General features: G+C 44.5%; 1 protein-coding gene across 10 annotated transcripts in view; it reads left to right on the top strand.

Moving 5' to 3' along the window:
* LOC116752734 (kalirin) overlaps positions 1 to 20,046 on the top strand; it is a 531,375-nt gene that overhangs the window by 294,012 nt on the left and 217,317 nt on the right. For all 10 annotated transcript variants that reach the window (XM_032629477.1, XM_032629484.1, XM_032629482.1 and 7 more), the window contains exon 10: positions 6,934 to 7,056. In XM_032629477.1, coding sequence (XP_032485368.1) covers positions 6,934 to 7,056 — 123 coding nt within the window. The remainder of the gene's footprint in view (positions 1 to 6,933; positions 7,057 to 20,046) is intronic.

The raw sequence follows: 20,046 nt of genomic DNA, 5'->3' as shown, positions 1-20,046 counted from the left end.
ACCTGTTAATCGCAAAGGAATAAGAGTGACTTTCTAGAAGAAGGCTGGAAGACACCACCCTGACCCGGTGATCAAAGTTAACGTCATGAGTAGTGGGGGCAATTCAAATGATATCCCACCTGATAGAATGCAGTGGGAAGAACAAGAATCATTTCTGTGTTATTCCTGATTCCGATCATGAGGAAACATCAGACAAACCCAAACTGAGGGACATTTTGTAAAGTAATAGACCTGTAACTATTAAAAGTGTCAAAGGCAGGAAAGTCAAGGGAAGCCTGAGGGACTCTTTCAGATTAAAGGGACAACTAAGCATGACACATGCTTCTGGCCTGCATCCTTTTCCTCTAAAAGTCAGTGTTGGGACACATGGGAAAACTCGAGTAAGGTCTGGGAATCAGATGGTAGCGTTGCTGCCAGAACCATTTGGGTTTGAATCCTGACTCCGCTATTTAGTAGCTGTGTGAGATCAGGCAAGTTACCTAACCACTCTGAGATTCATTTTCTTCATCCAAACATGGGGATAATAACTCTCACCAGCCCAGGGTTGTGGTGAGATAGCATAGATGAGATGGTGAGCGTGTGCCCTGGCCTAGTGCTGGACAAAGAGTGAGCCCTCCATAGCCTTTCCTTCTGAGGAGGGGAACTGCCCTACCCTCAATGTAATAAAATCATGAAATATTTGAGTTGGAGGGAGATTTAGGGAGATGATGTGATCCAACAGTCTCATTGGAGAAAGTGAGGTTCAGAGAGGAGAAGGCACACACCCAGCTGGGCCACAACTGGTTAGGGGCAGAGCTGGGGTGAGAACCCAGGTTCCTCTGTAAGTTGTGCTGTCTTTCATTTAGAATGATCATGATGGTACTACATTTTAATGATGCTTTAGGAACCTAAAGCACTTACATATTAACAGAGCTTAGACACCAACTTAAAACTTTGTGCAAAGGTGGTTGCCTCTAAATGCAGGGGCCTCCTGCACTGGGCTGGGAGATCCTTGAGGTCTTCTCCAACATTAAGATTCTATCATGTTAGAAGAATCCAAAAAATCAGAGTCCTGGGACAGAAGGCAGCTAGGCCCTTGATTTTCTCCCGTTAACTCGGTTGTATTCATGGCCACTGTTCAGAAAATATCAATAGTTCTCTTCAAAAGGACTTTTCTCTTCTCCTTAGCAGCTAGAAAGGACTGTCTCCTCCCCTGAAAAGTACTCTGTCTTGATTGTATGCTGGTTGGAATAAACACAATTAGATGAGGAAGAAAGGGAGTGATTAGGGAATTATGCATAATGGCTGTTAGATTGGCTCCCAGATCCGGTTCAGGATGTGAGTATCTCTCTTGGAAAAGGCTGTTCTGGGAAAGGACTAATTCCGGTTGAAAAGTTGGGGCATGAGAGAGGAGAAAGAGCTTTACATGTTGTTTGCAAGACTGCCTGCCTGCCTGCCTTCGTGGGGAGGAGTACCAGGCTGACCAGGGCTGTTGTTTCCAGTGATGGGGCAAAGATCAGGCCTCCTGCTGAATGTGCTGGCACAGCTTCTCCCAAGACAGTAGGCAGCCGTATTTGCACTTGACAACTCATGGCTATAAACATTCATTGAGTATCTTCTGAGTGTGCGGTGCTGATGGGGAGACTGGGGGCAGGCGAGGGATGAAAGGGCAGGATACAGTGGTGAAAACCCCATACTTCTTCGGGAGCTACTTACCTGCCAAGTGGGGCAGTGGAGAGAGGGTGGATACACACAAAGGGAGAACTTTGAATGCAGGCTGTGAGAGGTACTAAGAGTTACCTATCTAGGGAGTACGGAGCTGGAGACATTCACCCCAAAGTTGTGTGTTGGGGCAATGAGTTTTGAGTTGAGTTGAGTTCAACATATCTCACGCAAACCCCTCTGTGCTGAGTACCATGCTGTGTCCAGGAATCACAGGGAGGTCAGAGTCTAGTGGGAGAGACCAGCCTGTGGGCAATAATCGTGGTTTGAACAGAACAGAGAAGAGTGACACCACCCCAGCCTGAGTAGATTGTTAAAGAGAAAAGGCTTTCCAAAACTAGAGTTTGAGGTGGCACTTAAAAGATGAGTAAGAAGGCGCCCAGGAAGTGGATATAGGGAGAAAAAAGAGATGGACATTTCAAGTGAAGTGAAAAATAGCAAGAACAAGACTCAGGAGGTGAGAAGCAGTTTTTGGGGGTGTTGAGAGGTGGGGCAGGAACTCATTGGAGGTGGGGTTGGGAGAGGTGGACCTGTCGCAGAGGACTTTGCATGTCAGGTTAAGGGGCCCCTCAAAAACTATACCCCAGTGAAATGCCTTCAAGAATGCAAGGTTTAACTCCATGTAAGCCTAATTTATACTCTTCAGGTAGATTTTGTGTCCCTCACTTTTTTTTTATCATTAGGATCTGGCCATATTAGAAATTCATAATTTATTTTTAAACCTTAGTGTATAAAATAACTCCTTTGAAATTAAAGGCACATTTTGCCAGAATGAGATTGACGACTATCACTGGGTGCTACTTCCCACTCAGGTGCAGAGGCACACCTGTCATTTATCAAAACCAGAGCGTGGGGCTTCCCTGGTGGCGCAGTGGTTGAGAGTCCGCCTGCCGATGCAGGGGACACGGGCTCGTGCCCTGGTCCGGGAAGATCCCACATGCAGCGGAGCGGCTGGGCCCGTGAGCCATGGCCACTGAGCCTGCGCGTCCGGAGCCTGTGCTCCGCAACGGGAGAGGCCACAGCAGTGAGAGGCCCACGTACCGCAAAAAAAAAACCCAAAAAACAAAATAACAACAACAACAAAAAAAAAACAGAGCGTGAGTATGAAAATTGAAAGAAAACTTAACCAAAAAATCTGTCATCTTTGTGCTATCCCTTGTGACTCACTTGCTTCTGTACCAGTGACAAGTTCCTCTTCCTGGGGGTCAGGCTTCCACCTGCTTCTGCATCACCCCCAGGCCCCATCACCATAATCCTGGCTGTTCTCTCCCCTAAATATTACTGAAACCTGTCTCTCCACGGACACTGCCACAGGCCTCGCCTGAGCTACCATCGCCTCTTGTCAGGATTTCCGCAGGAACCTCCTGTTTTCTTACCTCTGTTCCTGTCTTCCAACAACTGATTCTCCACAAAGCAGTCAGAGCAATAATTTTTAAATGCAGATCTGATGGTGTCTTTCTCCTCCTTCAGCCCTTCAGTGGCTCTTAGGCTAACGCTGCAGTCAGACTCAGCACACCAGGGCTCAGCTCTACCTGGTGCCTGCCGCCTCGGGGCGCATTTCCTACTTACACCTACTCAAACCATGCTGATCTTTTCAATTCCTAATTTGGTTAAATCCTACTGTCTCTCAGGCCTCACTTCTTCAGAGTGGACTTCGCTGACCGTTGGCGCTTTTCACCCTTGCAATTAATGATGAATTGTGATCTCGTTACCCACCTAGACTGAGTTCCTGGAGTCAGGGCCGAGCCTGCCTTGTTTAATCCTGCATGCTGGGCTGTCCTAGTGCCTGGCGCTAGGCCACCATGAGGCTAATAATAAATATCTATTTGAATATGTGAATAGTCGTAGCCCACATGTGCTTCTCTGCATCCCGAAGACTCTTCCTTCAGACAAAAACAAAAGGAAAAAACCTCCTATTGTTGGAAACACTTCAATACCAATTCAAAGCCATCAATAGGTATGATTAACTATCATCCTGTACTCTCCTAACTACAACTGATAATTGACTATTTTAAATAAGATCTTTTAGATGAGAGAAATTACATAGGGACCAGCTAATAAGGGGTACCTTGATGGGTGCTCACACCTTGATAGGGTCCAGGGTAAGGCTAGAAACTCAATTTATTCTTCAACCAGTGATGTTCAGATTCTGGGACGCACCAGACTTCCAATGCTGCACATTAATTTACGGTGTGTCACATAATCGTTAGACACCACCGGTGTCTGTTCAGAAGCACCTTTCTCTGCTGTGCAGTCCACATAGGAAGCTGGATTGTGTTCCCAGGGTTGGGAACCATGAAATCAAAGGTCAAGAGAGCATATGGCCTAAGTATTTGTACCAGGCCATGCTGGCTCTAAAAGAACTCTCTGAAACAAAATTGTCAGAAATCAACATTTTGAACAGTGCATCATATATTGATTCTGTTTCTCTGTCCTCAGATGCTTTTTCCGTCTCTATATATTACTAAAGTAGTCTTGTTCACGTCCTAAATCATTTGCTTTTGTTTTGTTAAATTGATTTCCCTGCAGTCCCTGACCCGGCATTGAGGTTGCATGTGTTTTCCGCACAGCTCCAGTTCTAATGGCAGCAGCTGTACTAAATGGAGGCAATGTAACGTCACAGAGCAAAGTTATGTTTAAACTAAGTAAAAGCCTCTCAAATATGAAATAGATTTTTAAGTGGTTATGGTAGAGCTGATTAAGTAAACTAAGTGTCACTAACTGAAAACTAATGGACATTTTAAAGAAAGCAAAATAAACAGGAAACAAATTGCTTTTTTAAAAAAGTTTAAAAGTTGTGAAAGCACCCCCAGGGAGTATAAAAGCTAACCATTTGTGAACTAGTAGATGAAAAACATTTGTCTCTAACCAATTTGCTTTAGAATATTATTTAGAATATTTATGAAAGCTAGAGATTAAAAATGAAAATGAATAAAATAAAATTCATGGAAAAAAGTGCCAGACAAGCAAGTCACACTTAACTGCTCAAAACAAAATTTTTTTAAAAAATTGTAACCTGAAAATACGTCATAAATTCCAAAGCACTCATGAAAAGCTATAAGACGGCTCCTTTGTATATAAAAATTATCTCCAACCTTCAGTTCATTCTCAAAAGGGGATTAATAAAAGTTTAAATATGCATAAAAATTATAAAACTACGCTATCCATGGTACACAACGTATGAGAAACTTTGTGACTAGAAATGTTTGTCTTTGACCTTGCATGCTGACACCCATCATCCTTGTGCGGTATAGAATGGGATCAAATTGTGGCAAATCAAGTAAAAATGCACTCTCCTGACTTTTGTTGCTGAAATATCACCATAAGTAACTCAAGAGAAAAGTAGGCTCTTCTTTATTCTAAGAAAAGAATATCTAAACTTCCTTTCAGTGCTGCCTTTCAGAGTTTGCAAAAGGTAAAAATTCAGTTCATTTACTATTGTAATTTCTTTTTACAGATGTGCCTCCAGAATATTAAAAAAATATTGCCAGAATTTGTTAAAGTGTTTAAAACCTTTTTAAAATTGAAGTATAGTTGATTTATAATATTGTGTTAGTTTCAGGTGTACAGCAAAGTGATTCAGTTATATATATATTTTTTCAGATTATTTTCCATTACTGGTTATTACAAGATATTGAATATAGCTCCATGTGTTATATAGTAAATCCTTGATGCTAAAGTGCTTAAAATCTTTACACTAATGTTTAGATAAAGTCATTTTTGCAAAAGCCTTCTTTTTTTCTTCATTTTAGTGGACAGTTACCTGACCTGGCTTTGTACCGTGCATTTTTGTTAAACCTCATTTTTATATTCATATGTGCATTTCTCTAACCAATACCATCTTGGTATGGCTTTATGATACTGCCACCTAAGACTTTGAAAGCTTCCATACTTTTTACAATTGCAGGCATAAATTTATCTCAAATGTCAGAGGAAGTGACGCCAAAGGCTAAATTCCATAGAAACAGAACTCTCTTGTCTGCAGTCCAGGCAATGATTTGGTCTCTCTGCTTGCCACAGGGCAAATCTGTAGAAAAAAAACAGAAAGAAAGTGCCCTTTAAACAGGGCTAGTTCATCTAAATCATTTTCCCAAAAGTCATTCTACAGTCTGAGAAAGCTAGTACCTCATTAATCAAATGTTTAGTTGACGTTTACTATAGTAGGAATAGAGTGGGCTTAGTTGAGTCTTGGCAGGATCTGCAACAGGTGTGTCTGTGCTGTAATTCTGATTCAGTTGTAGCCATCTGATTTAGTGAGTGCCAACTCCTCAGGGCCCAAATGAACCGCTTCCCTTCTCCCTGGAGGCACACATTTTTGTTGGGTTATGTGGACAAATGCAAAATGGGCTAAAGGCTTTGATCCTCCCTACATTTCAAGGCTTTTACTAAGGGCTTTCCACTCCCCCGTCAAATACCCCTCAGGACAACATATTTTCTCACCTAAGCATCGCCTCACTCATCCCTCTACTGCTCCAGCCACCTGTTTTCTAGCTTCTCACAACTCCGAGGAAAATGTCTTGAGGCCAAATCACTAGCCCTTAAGCCTGGAGAACATGGAGTCTCTACTGCTACCCAAGAGCATCATAGATACTAAAGACCTTACTTTATTTTGTTGGTTGGTTGGTTGGTTGGTTGATGTTGATTGGAGGAGAAAGGTGGAAAGAAGCCAGAGAGGGCAGTTGTCCTGGTGATCAACTCTCTTGAGCGTAGCTCCAGTTAGGGACTGACTACTCTGGACTTTGCTCCCAAGATTAGGAAGGGAGTCCCAGGAGAACAATGAGGTGGGATCCCCATGACTTGATGCCACTGCCATGAGCATTTTTATGGTGGAGTGAGTGCCAAGGAACTGCCCTGACCTGACACTGCTTAATTTCCTGCAAATGTGTCTGACTTTATATGGTTGGAGTCAAAATAGTGAGAGGGTTAAACTGTGCCTGGCGGTCTGTGTAACTTGTTTAAAATAATGGGCTAATTAAGGCTGAGAAAACTGAGAAAGTGATGAGGGGATATTCTGGAGATCAAAGAGGAAGAGCTGAACTTAGTTAAGGGTGGGATTGTTGTATTGCCAATGACAGTAATGAAATCCCTGTGTCCACCGTGGATTGAACATTTACACCTGGACTGCTGCTTTCTGATTGGGACGGGCGGGGAGTCTAATAGCCTAGCAGTCACACGTGTTGTCACGTGTCTTTTGCCAAGAAGTCATTGTTTCTGTCTTCCTTCTCTGACTAGGTGTTAGACTGGATTGAAAACCACGGCGAGGCCTTTCTCAGCAAGCACACAGGGGTCGGGAAGTCTTTGCATCGAGCCCGGGCCCTGCAGAAGAGGCACGATGACTTTGAAGAGGTGGCTCAGGTGAGATGCTGTGTATGGTTGTATGCGTGTGTGGAGCGGTGAGGGAGACCAGGGCTGTGGCTTTGGTGTTTGGTGGGGCACGTTGGGTGGATAGCCCATGGCTTCTGGGCTGCCTTCCCGCCTGATGCAAGGAGACCCTTGTCTGCTCTAGGATCACTAGGTGAGTGGTAAATTAGTATTTTGTCAACTGTGATCAGTTGCAGTAGAATGAGTAAGGCAGGGAAGGGGCAGCTGGGAAAGGTATCACTAAGGGATGGAGAGGTGGTTGCTGCCAGAGTAGCGAGGGTGACAAAGCTAGAGTTTGCCACATCACGGCTTTAGCCAGGGCTGGCTCTGATTCCATTACACAGGCAGCCCTCAGTGGGGGAGTCCTGCTGGGCATTGTCCAGAGCCCCAACCTCACCTGGGGAGGTGACCAGCCCCAGACAGATGTGAGCTGTGGGTGTGAAAGGAGAGGGCCTGCCAAGAGCCAAAGGAATCTGCTGGTGGACAGGAAGTAGTGGGAGTGGACCTAGGGGAGCTGCAAGGGATGCTGGAGGGTGAGAGGCCTGACGGAGCCAGAGAGACCGTGTCAGCAGCGACCTAAACCTGTGGAGGCAGGTAGATGAGACCCAACCTATGGGATAAAGAAAACCTCATAGAAAACCTCTGTGCACTGTTGGTTGGAATGTAAAATGGTGCGACCACTGTTAAAAACTGTATGGCAGGGCTTCCCTGGTGGCGCAGTGGTTGAGAGTCTGCCTGCCGATGCAGGGGATGCGAGTTCGTGCCCCGGTCCGGGAAGATCCCACATGCCGCAGAGCGGCTGGGCCTGTGAGCCATTGCCACTGAGCCTGCGCGTCCGGAGCCTGTGCTCCCCACCAGGAGAGGCCACAGCAGTGGGAGGCCCGTGTACCGCAAAAACAAACAAACAAACAAACAAAAAAACAGTATGGCAGTTCCTCAAAAAATTAAGCATAGAATTACCATATGTTTCAGCAATCCCACTTCTGAGTATATACCCAAAAGAATTAAGAGCAAGGATGTGAAAAGATATTTGTACACCCATGTTCAAGCAGCATTTTTCACAGTAACCAAAAGGTGGAAGCAACCTAAGTGTCCATCGACAGATGAATAGATAAACCAAATATTGTATATACAGGGCTTCCCTGGTGGCGCGGTGGTTGGGAGTCCGCCTGCTGATGCAGGGGACGCGGGTTCGTGCCCTGGTCCAGGAAGGTCCCACGTGCCGCGGAGCGGCTGGGCCCGTGGGCCATGGCCGCTGGGCCTGCGCATCTGGAGCCTGTGCTCCGTAACGGGAGAGGCCGCGGTGGTGAGAGGCCCGCGTACTGCAGGAGGAAAAAAATATATATATATTGTATATACATATAGTGGAATATTATTTGGTCTTAAAAAGTAAGGAAGTATGACACATGCTACAGCTTGGATGAACCTTGAAGATACTATGCTATGTGAAATGTGAGTCACCAAAGGACAAATATCGTATGAGTCCACTTATATGAAATACCTAAAATAGTCAAGTTTATGGAGATAGAAGGTAGAAGGGTGGTTGCCAAGTGCTGATGGGGAGTTATTATTTAGTGGGTGCAGGGTTTCAGTTTTGCAAGGTAGAGAGTTTTGGAGATGGATGGTGGTGATGGTTGCACAACAGGGTGACTCAGTGCCCCTGAACTTTTAAGTTTTCTGTTACGTTTATTTTACCATGACCACCAGTACCACCACCACAAGAACAAAAACCAGCCTCATAGCCACACAAGGATCTTTTACAGCATGAGCTGGACTGTGCCAGCATGATACAGACACAGGCCCAATGTGCCTCTGGTGGACAAGATGTATTACAGACCCAAAATATCTGGGTGGCCAGGCATTCTGGTGCCTGTCCAGTCTGTTAGGGGGCATAGGATGGGAGAGGGTCATCCAGACTCCCTGCCTGCTGAGAGTGGGCATTGTGGTACCTGGGGCCATCTGTTGGACTAGAGCCATCCCATAGCTTTGGTGCCCCTGCCTTCTGGCTGTCCTGTGGTTCAGCCCTCCTCACCTGGGGAGGACATCCCCAGAGCCACCCACTGCCCTGATCCAGCCCACTCCTCCTTGCTCTCTTACTGCTGTGGCCTCATAGGCAATGCCAGCTGTGGTCACAGGCCCATGAGGGGGCTGTCGTTTTTGTGTGTTGTTACAACCAAACAAGCCTCGTGGCCTCCTCAACCTCATTTCTCCCAGTTGCTCCTCCACCGTCTCGCTGGTGCCTGATATGCCCTTCCCATGGGACAGTGCCTTTCAGGTAGTGCCAGAGACACATTAACTTAAATTCATACTAAAGAAAGAATTGACACATTTTTGAGAGCTTATGGGCCTATTAAGTGTTTTATCTCCCACCAACCCTGAACGATATACAGTATCAGCCTTGTTTTATAGAAGACGACACTAAAGGATCAGAAAGTCCTGCGGTGCCTTTGTCATCTAGCTTGTCGGTGGTTCTGTGGGGATTTCAACCCAGGTGTGAGTCCAGACTCGTGTTCTCACCCTAACCCCATGCCGTCCCTCTTTACTGAGGTGGAGGAATTGGGTGTAAAATTCATTGCCAGTGTCCTCGTGGAAAGTACAGGGCAGGGCTTCCCTGGTGGCGCAGTTGTTGAGAGTCTGCCTGCCGATGCAGGGGACACGGGTTCGTGCCCCGGTCCGGGAAGGTCCCACATGCCGTGGAGCGGCTGGGCCCGTGAGCCATGGCCACTGAGCCTGCGCGTCCGGAGCCTGTGCTCCGCAACAGGAGAGGCCACAACAGTGAGAGGCCTGCGTACCGCAAAAAAAAAAAAAGAAAGTACAGGGCAAAGAGCAGGAATGGGGTAGGGGAGGCTTCCCCTGTCACAGGCATTATTTTCCCTGGTCCTGCCAACGAGTAATCTTTTGATATAATCCACTTGTCTCTGCCTCTGCTTCCTGATAAGACTGTGTCTTTACAAGAGAGAAGAGAGAGTGTACCTTCCAAAAGACTCCTGCTTTTAGGAGGTTTTCGGAGGATGCGGACCACAAAGGGAACACCTCCGTGAAGGGCCATGAGATCACTGCATCATTCTCCTGTAAACAGCCTCTAGAGATGGGTCTTGTAGTCTGGAAATGAATCCTGTCTTGTTCCCTCATCCCTATTCTGGGGAAGGGTGTGGGCAGTGGAGCTGCCCAGCATCCTGGAATTGGTAGTCCACATAGGAAAACCACCTCCAACCATGGCCAAGGCAGGTGGGTGGTCAGCAGCCACCTGCCTCAGCTGTGTTTTTTTCTGTGCAGCGTGACCATCACGCTCAGGTACTGAGAAAGGGGGCAACCCAGGCAGGAAAGGGTGCTCCTTTTCTTGCTTCTCTCCTCACTAGGTGAGGGCTGCTGGGGGGAGAGAAGTGAATTTAGTCAGGAATTGGATAATTCTTGAGTTCGTCAGAGATCAGTGACGCACAATGAAAGAATGAGAAACCTGTTCCTGGTTGTTGTGGGCTGCTGCTTATGAGATACGGGCAGGAGGGGCATCACGCATGGGGTGAAGGAGGAGACTGGCGGCCGCTGGTCAGCAGCACTACACAGGGTCGTGATTCAGTGAAGAAGCCTCTTTCAGCTTTGTGATCTTATGATTCTTTGACCTGAGGCTGGTATGACAAGGGAACTCTGAGCTCCCATTCTCTGCATTCAGATTTTTAAAATTGTCTTTTGAGTCAAAGAAGGAAGAGAGCTGTTTCATCTGTCACCACTGGACTTGTGCCCTTCTGCAGGGAAGAGCAGAGAAATGGCTACCCATGGGGAGGGGTCCAGGGGCAGCATAAAGGCCCTGAACGAACACCTCTCCACTCTTGGGATAGTGGGGGCGCCTCTGATTCTCACCATTGGTTACTCTTTGGAGTAAAGACATTTAAGGCAGTCATTAAAATAAATACAAATGATACCTGTGAAGAATGAGTGTAGCATTTCATTATCTGTCATTAAACTTTAACTTAAATCTTGTGTTGATTAGCTCTTGAACACATTCTAAATTCTTCAACTATCTATCATTTGAAGGAAATGAATAAATATTTATGATCCTCCCTTCATCCTGCAGATGGCACTCTTTGAATAGCCTATGTAGAAGCCGAGCTGCGTGAGGAAAGGAGCCTCAGTCATGACAGCCTGACAGGCAGGTGGTGAGGGACCAGGGCCAGGGGATGCACCAAGGGGCTGTCTCTGCAGGTCTTTCCAGTCTAAGCTGCTGAGATTGTCCATGCTCAAACAGAAGTGCTGGGGACCAGTGGGAACCTCTCCTGCTCCAGATAGATACTTGACTCGAGTTCCCTATAAACTCATCAAATGACTCAGGCCATAGCGTAAATCAGATTTTTTAAAAGCACTTATTACTTATATATACATACATACATACATGTATGTATATTATATATAATGTATGTATAGTGTGTGTGTGTGTGTGTTGCATGTTAGCTGTCATTGGGAGTATGAACAGGCATAGGGATGGAATTGCTACCCGTAAGAGCATAGCTTTCAGGGGATAGATGCATCCATATCTGCCCAAGAGGTAGAGTGGGCAGTGGTACTGACATTTTGTCCTGAGATATTTGCTGTGACTCAGTAGGGAAGTACTCAAGTGCCTGTGGTTTAGAGAGCAGCTGTGCCTGCTGTTAGTGGTCTGCTTTATGACCTCATTATCTGAAAGGCCAGACTCTCTGTAAGCTAGTTTAGTCAAAAGAGCAAGCATTTGCATTCAAATATATGTAATTTAAAATCTCAAAGCACCAAGTCACATTTAAGCAGTGAAGCGTCAGTGTAACATTTTGGAAAGAACAAACCATTCAGAGAAAGATTTAAAGAAATATAAAGACACGGGCACAATTAAGTACTTCATTCAATAATCTCGAGTTATTTCTCTAGCTGACCCTTGCTTTTTCTTCAAACTTGAGTACAATACATTAAAAAAAAAAAAAAAACTCATTCTGAGCCTTGGGGACAAAATAGGCAAAAATGGAAGGGAAACATTTTAGTGGATCCATCAGTGACCTTGCCCATTAAGGATATTCAAAGTGTAATCAGCTAACGTACCAGAGTACTAAGGGTGACTAGAATAGGGTAATCCATAGAGATGGAAAGCCTCTGCCCACAGTGTTGGGCAGTTCATTCAGTTTCCATGTCCCATCAAGCCTCTGTGTTGGGCACCGTGGAAAATGAAAGAGATGCACAGTTTCTGTCTTGAGGAACTCACAGTCTAATGAAAAACATGCAGCCAGAGTATTCTAAACCTCTGAGAAGTCCCACAATAAGAGAGGAGACATAATCTTTACTCTTTTAAGGTTTTTAAGGAGTGCATCTAGTGAAACCAAGATAAACCCTTAGTTCATTTGGTGTTCCAAAAAAAAACACATGCCTTGCGGTAGTGTAGTGACCTTTGGAGTAAGTTCCATCTTTCTTTTCACGCCTGAGATGGTGACCAAGTATAGCAGCTGCAAATGCAAGCAGAAGGGAGAGGGGGGAGAGATTAAACAGGTACTTTTCCACACTCCAGTTTCTTTTTTCACATTCTATTTTTTATTTTTTAATTTTTTAAATATCTTTATTGGAGTATAATTGCTTTACAATGGTGTGCTGGTTGCTGCTGTATAACAAAGTGAATCAGCTATACATATACATACATCCCCATATCTCCTCCCTCTTGTGTCTTCTACCCTCCCCAGTTTCTTAGAGTTGATGAAAGGTTCTTAGACAGGATGAAAAAAGATAGAAAGAAAGCCAGGAAAATGCTGATAAATTAATGTCATGAAGTGGGCAAGTGGAAGAATGTGAAATGGCAGAGAAATGAAGGACAGTCTCACCCTTTGGATCTTGTCTGGCACTCTTCCCGTTGGGGTAGACTCAAGACATTCCTTCCACAAAGCACTAGGGAGAAGTTACTGGCATGAGCTGATGAGAGGGGTCTCGTGACCACTGTCAGGAAGAAGAAAGATGTTTTATATGGTGGTTAATTCCCAAACAAGGGTTTTGAAGGTCATGTTGTATACACTTGATGTGGAAAATTGAGAAGCCAATATCCAAGATATTATAGAAAGCCTGCCAAGAACTTCTTATCAAGGCTATGAATTGTCCCCCCACTTTTGTTGCTTCCTGTGTGGAACAAATGGCAAACTCAGAAGAAACTGGGACTGTAGTCCTCATGACTTTAAAGTTCTGGGTAGCACACTGAAAGATTCGAAAGCACAGGTGGTGTATTTGTCTCTTGTTCCGTGTGATGGCAGTGACTGTGGAAAAGAAGGGAGGCTGAGAAACGAATGGCTACTTGTGTAGATGGTGTTTTAAAAAGTCTTCTGGACTATATCCTACGGAGCCAGGATGATGGACTTCTGGCAAGGGGCAGAGTGCATCTTGTAAAGATTGGGAAGGATGTGCTTTGGCAGAAAACCTTGTTGATCTGTCTAGAAGGATTTAAGCAAATTTCGAAGTAGAGGGAGAAAATTACCCCAGTAAAGCCAAAAGCAGACGTGTGAGGCCCACGGGTGACACAGAAAGAAACATATTCTGAAGGAAATGCCCTTAGGTCAACTTAGGTTAAAGAAAAATACCAAGAATACAGATTGCAAACAATATTTATAGCCTTATCTATATATCAACAAAAGGCATGTGTAACAAGTAAGGTACTTAAACTTTAACACAAGAAGATAAATATTCCTGAGATTTTAAGGTATTGAGCTCGTAAGTAAAAAATGGCAATTGAAGAAGATTGTCTGTTTAAAGGACTCATTGAATAAGAGGGGTGAGGATACATAAGAAAGGTTCTCATCCATATGAGATCTACAAACCCGAGGGTAATAAACAATATGGAGACATAACAGAGATTAATGGAAAGCAAACAAAAAGCCATGATTGTGACTGGAGAGGACCATAATATCCTCCATCAGATGGAGGATATGGGAAATTCTGACATAATTTCAGTTCTGGCTCAAGGAAAACTATGGTGGTTATGAGAGGCCTCAAATTTCCTGGCATCTCCTGTAAATTCTGTGACACCATAAATAAAACATCAATAAGTTGATGACAGCAAAGTGTTCTGCAATGTAGAGAGCGGATCATTGTAGAAAAGCCCAAAAGAGTATAGATTATGTCTGGACTCTCTCTCGAACCTTGACTTTTAGATAAAAGGGTTTAGACATTGCTCTTAGAACAAAAGAGGATAGTAAAGACTTTTGAGTGATGATGCAAATTAAAATATAATCTCTAAACCAGAGAAATAAGGCTTTCTCTATATACTGTTTAGATCACATATAGAATACTGTGTCTAATTCTAGAAAATGTATTTTCAAAAGGATATTGACAAACTATGCTGTAATTATTGGAAGGCTGCCGAGATAGTGAAGTTGAAGTAACTGGATATGTCCAATTCTGAGTAAATAATTTTTTTTATGCAAGGGGAGGTGGGTTTGATAGTTGAAAGGTTCCTATAGAAGAGATAGGGTGGAAGGTATAGTGAAGCTAATTTTGGCATAATTCACATACCGTTTCTAACACGCGGTTGCTTTTTTATGAGCTGTCCAAAACCAGAATGAAATATCTTGTGATGTACTGTGCTTCTCATCATGGGAGGTTTTCCAGCAGAGGCAACCCTTTTTTCCCTAGGATATGTAAAAAGCTAAAAACAAACAAATAAATGAAAAGAAACCAAGACTACCTTTTCTGGACCCTGTTTCTCCTCCCCTTGAAAGCTCAAGTTCTTGAGAGAACAGTTTATATTTGCATCTGCCCTTATTTCCTTACTTCCTAGATGCCCTTTGACCTCTGCCATTGGGCTTGTATTCTCTCTGGCCAACAGAGGTTAATCTTACCAAAGTCTCCACCTGAATGTTTCTTTTTGTTTGTTAAATGCAAAGCATACTTTTCAGATACTAATTAGTCTTCCTGAAGCATTTGACCCTGTCAACCACTTCCTCCTTTTTAAATTCACTTGTCCTCAGCCTGCCATGACACCTGGCTCTCTTGGTTTCTTTATGTCTTTCTGACTGTTCCTTCTTAGACTCTTCTCCTTTTCCCCCAGAATTTGTTCCTCAGACCTTCTCTTCTCATTTTATGATTTTACACTGCATGATTTTATACTCTTTCCCGCCCTCAGCTGCCCCCCTACCCTGATGGCTTCTAAATCTGTGTTTCATCTCTGATCTTACCCCTGTGCTTCCTGTTCGAAAACACACTGGCTTTCTGGACACTTCCACTTTGACTTTTCAGAGGGTTCTCAAACCCAATGTGTCCAAAATTTATTTGATCATCTCCTGCCCCTTCCAGGTGTGCTCTTCCCCCTGTATTCCCCGTGCTGGTGAAGAGCACCAACCAGAAACTTGGGAGTCATTCTTAACTCTCACCCCTCATGAGCCCTTCACAAAGTCCTACCGATTCTGTCTTTAATATGTCCCTTTCCTCTCATCTTCATTGCCACTGCCCTAGAGCAGAGTCTCATTATCTCTTGATTGGATTATTGCAGTATCCTCCTGTTTTCCCTGACTCTAGTCATGGTCTCCTTAAATCCATGCCCATATTGCTACCAGAGTGGTTTTCCTAAGATGCACATCTCATCATGCTACTCCATTTGTTATGGAACTCATAGGTGTTGTCCCATTGGGATAAAGGTCAAACTCTTGAAATTATAAACCTTTAATGACCTGGCTGCTGACTTCTCTGGTTTTACCTTTTATCCCTCCTGTGCTCCCTCTACCCCACTCGATAGTCCTTTCTCCCAGAGTTTACCTGAACATGTCATGCTCTCAAGTCTCGGTGCTGTCTCCTCTTCAATCCTTCCCAGCTCTTTAACTTTGACTACCCCGACCAACTTCTGTGCATCTTTGAACACTCATCTCAAGTATCGCCTCTTCAGGAAGCCTTCAGCGGCCTCCATGGCTTGGATTGAATACCCCTTTTCTAAGGCATCCACTTTTTCTGGTCACATCCCTATCATGGTAGTTATCATGCAGTGTCATAATCAATTTTATGATGGCCTCACTCCCCAGCTATGACCTTCCTTAGAGCAGGGATTTTAGTTTATTAGCCTTTTTATCCCAGCGTCTAGCATGGTGAGCCTAGCATGCAATCAGTGCTTGAAAAGTTAAAGGAATGAATGGCATTCATTCCTTTGGTGGGTGGATATCAGGCCAGGTGATGTCTAAGGTCCTTTCCAACTCTAAGAATGATAAATGGAAGAGAGGCAGATTAGATGAATATTCATAAAAACACAGGCCCCAGGAACATATAACCTGGGACCTAACCGAGAGCCATCGTCATAGAATTTGTAGGATTGCCCTGAGCTGGAGTTAGCATGGACAGCCCCGGTCCAGGAAGACGCGTCTTTGGAGCCAAATTTTGAGTGAGTTCTTTGGACTCTTCCATATTTTTTTAACTGAAAAAAACAAAGAAACCTAAAACATTTTTTCAGATGAAATTATTTCCTGTAAATTGGTTTCATAGGAAACCAGTTTTGACAAGAGGGCATGGTAATCCTTACTCAGTTCATTTCCCCAGCCTCACTAAGTTTCCATGATTTTCTGGCTGAGATAGTTACCATCACACCGTGCCTGACTGCTAGGGAGGCTTTAACCCTCCCCCTCTGTTAGTTGAACCGTGACAAAGTTCTTTTTCCCTTTCAAAAATTCTCCCGTGTTGGAGATGAATAAGATTGGTTCTTTTCAAGGATATCTTAAAGGCAACAGCAAAAGAAAAGGTAAATTAGACAAAAGAAGTATACCGATTTTATGTTAAGTATATTGATTTGAGTCCAAGACAACCCTAGTCATACATTTTATTCAGTCTGTCGTGTTCACTGATAGACACGTTTTCCTTCTCCCTGTTGAGGAGATCCTAATAACAACAGCAGTAATGATAATAACAGTAACACTTACTGAGGACTTTCTATGTGCCAGGCACGGTTCGCTTCATTCTCATAACATCCCGTTAGGTATTGATATTCCAACTTACAGATAAGGAGTCGGAGGCAAAGAGGTGAAATAATAGCTCAAGTTGGCAAAACTAGTAAGGGGTGGAACTGGGATTCAAACCCAGTAGTCTGGCTCCAGAGCCCAGGCTCTCAACTCCTTTGCCACAGAGTCTCTTGATCCACAAAAGCTTTGGATGTCTCTGGGATTGGGCCTGGCAGTGTCCTCAGTTTCACCCCAGAACCAGTTCCTAATCCTCTTTCTATGTGTGGATCCAGGTAACCCCTCAGACAACCATGTGTTAGCACTGTGGCCACAGGACTGCAGAGTGACAGTCTTTCCCTCCTTATGCCTCATAATTCCCTTGGACTCCAGGGTCACCTTCATGACCCTCTATGACATCTTCTTCATCTAAAAGCTCTGTGTGACCTCAGGGCTCTAGGCGTCCCACGACTGCCTTTCATCTTTCTCTACCCATCCTCTACCTTATCTGAAACACGTGTACCCACTATTGGTGACAGCTGGCTCTGTTCTCTGCTGGCGCTTGTCCTGTTTAACAATTAACTTGGCCAGTATCTAGCCTGAGTCTTCATTTCCATTTTCTAGCACAAAGTGGACTATACTTGGCCTAGCCCAGAATATTATTTTGTCTTTCTTTTTTTTTTAATTAATTAATTTATTTTTGGCTGCATTGGGTCTTGGTTGCTGCACATGGGCTTTGGTTGCTGCACATGGGCTTTCTCTGGTTGCGGCGAGCAGGGGCTACTCTTCGTTGTGGTGTGCGGGCTTCTCATTGCGGTGGCTTCTCTTGTTGCGGAGCACGGGCTCTAGGCACACGGTCTTCAGTAGTTGTGACTCACGGGCTGTAGAGCACGGGCTCAGTAGTTGTGGCACACAGGCTTAGTTGCTCCACGGCATGTGGGATCTTCCCGGACCAGGGATCGAATGTGTGCCCCCTGCATTGGCAGGCGGATTCTTAACCACTGCACCACCAGGGGAGTCCTATTTTGTCTCTTTCTTTTTACCTTTTGCTAAGGTCAGGCTACCATTAATGAAACCTCCTTGTTTCCAGAACACATCTCTCTTGATAGCTCCACAAGCCTGTTTGAGACATCCCTCTCATTCCAATTTCCGTCTATTTGGACATATGATATAGTGGAGAAAAGTGTAGCATTTGCAGTCAATCTGTTCTTTCCTTTTGTTGGCCTTGGGCCCAGGGACAGTCAATTTCCCTGAGCCTCAGTGTCCTCTCTAAAATAGAGATGGTGACACCTCCCCCACAGAGTGATGTGAGGGTTAGAAATAATATGTATAATGTGCCTAATAGAGAATTTGTTTCGTGGGAGGTGCCTGGTGAATGGTGGCCTCAGTGGCAGTAGTGGTGACCATGGGAGTGGTGGTGATGGGATACCTCTAAGCCTCACTCCCTTCCAGGATAGGTTATCAAGTACCATGCTGTCATCTCTCAAGCCTCAGCATGGTGTGGTCTGCCTAACTAGGTTGGAAAGAGTAGGCTTGTCCTTTGAGATGGGCCAGGTGCCAAGTGGAAAGATCAGCTACAGGAACTAAGCTTGGCCCTCGGGTTAAGCATGTGAAAGGGGTCCATCCAATCTGACCAGTCAGAACCAAGGAAAGGCAATAAAGTAATGGTGCATCCTGCCTTGGGGTGGTAGGTAGGGGATACCCACTACTGGGCATCCAAGAGCCAATGTATTCAGAGATGCAAGGAAGAGGATCAGTGGTTTACATAGAGAAGACTCTTTTTTTTTTTTTTTTTTTTTTTTTTAAACATCTTTATTGGGGTATAATTGCTTTACAATGGTGTGTTAGTTTCTGCTTTACAACAAAGTGAATCAGCTATACATATACATATGTTCCCATATGTCTTCCCTCTTGTGTCTCCCTCCCTCCCACTCTCCCCATCCCACCCTTCCAGGCTGTCACAAAGCACCGAGCTAATATCCCTGTGCCTTGTGGCTGCTTCCCCCCAGCTATCTACCTTACTACGTTTGTTAGTGTGTATATGTCCATGACTCTCTCTCGCCCTGTCAAAACTCACCCTTCCCCCTCCCCATATCCTTAAGTCCGTTCTCCAGTAGGTCTGCGTCTTTATTCCTATCTTACCCCTAGGTTCTTCATGACATTTTTTTCCCTTAAATTCCATATATATGTGTTAGCATACGGTATTTGTCTTTTTCTTTCTGACTTACTTCACTCTGTATGACAGATTCTAGGTCTATCCATCTCATTACAAATAGCTCAATTTCATTTCTTTTTAAGGCTGAGTAATATTCCATTGTGTATATGTGCCACATAGAGAAGACTCTTAACAGATAGCAGGCTTCAGTTACTGGGCTGCAAATCAGAGGCAGGGTTCCAGGTAAAGAAGGGATAGGGATAAAAGTCTAATTATCAAATGTGAGCACCAGGGCAGGGCTGGATTAGCTGCCAGTGGGACCTGATATGAAGGACTAGTCTGTTGGTAAGACGTGTGATTCCATTTCTGTCATGAGACTGAAGCTGAACCTGCCATAAAGGCCTCAGAAAAGGGGAAGGAAGGGGAGAGAGTCTGGGCACTGAGTGAGAGCATTCTCCCTTCTAAAGGATTTTCTGATTCAGTGGGCCTGCTCACAGGGGTCCCAAGAATGTGGCCACTAGTTTCACAAGGTGTCAACATATTCACCTTGCACAGTGAGAATAACACACCGCTGGGAAGAATAAAGTTGCTGACTCTCAGAGAGCACTGACATGGTTTAGAAAGGAAACAAGGAAAGCTGTTCCAGAGGAAAGCTTCCTCATCTGCTGGTACTGATTCTGAAAGCAAACCATGTATTACCATGTCTTCCAATAATTAATTTCAACACGGGTCAACCTGCCCAGATTAGGAGAAACCAAATTGACTTCCTTTCTCTTCCGTCTTCCTTTCATTTCTGTGACACTGTACCCGCAGGGTGGGCCCCTGGAAGCCAGCACTGTCTAAGCTGAAAGTAAGAGGGAGCAAGTGATGGATTTGCATATGGGGGGAATGTATGCAAGTTCCACAATGAAAATATTTCTCCTGGAT

The sequence above is a fragment of the Phocoena sinus genome, chromosome 4 (genome assembly GCF_008692025.1).
Source record: "Phocoena sinus isolate mPhoSin1 chromosome 4, mPhoSin1.pri, whole genome shotgun sequence".
Taxonomy (NCBI): Eukaryota; Metazoa; Chordata; class Mammalia; order Artiodactyla; family Phocoenidae; genus Phocoena; species Phocoena sinus.
The sequence above is the reverse complement of the archived record's forward strand: the minus strand, read 5'-3'. Positions and strand labels throughout refer to the sequence as shown.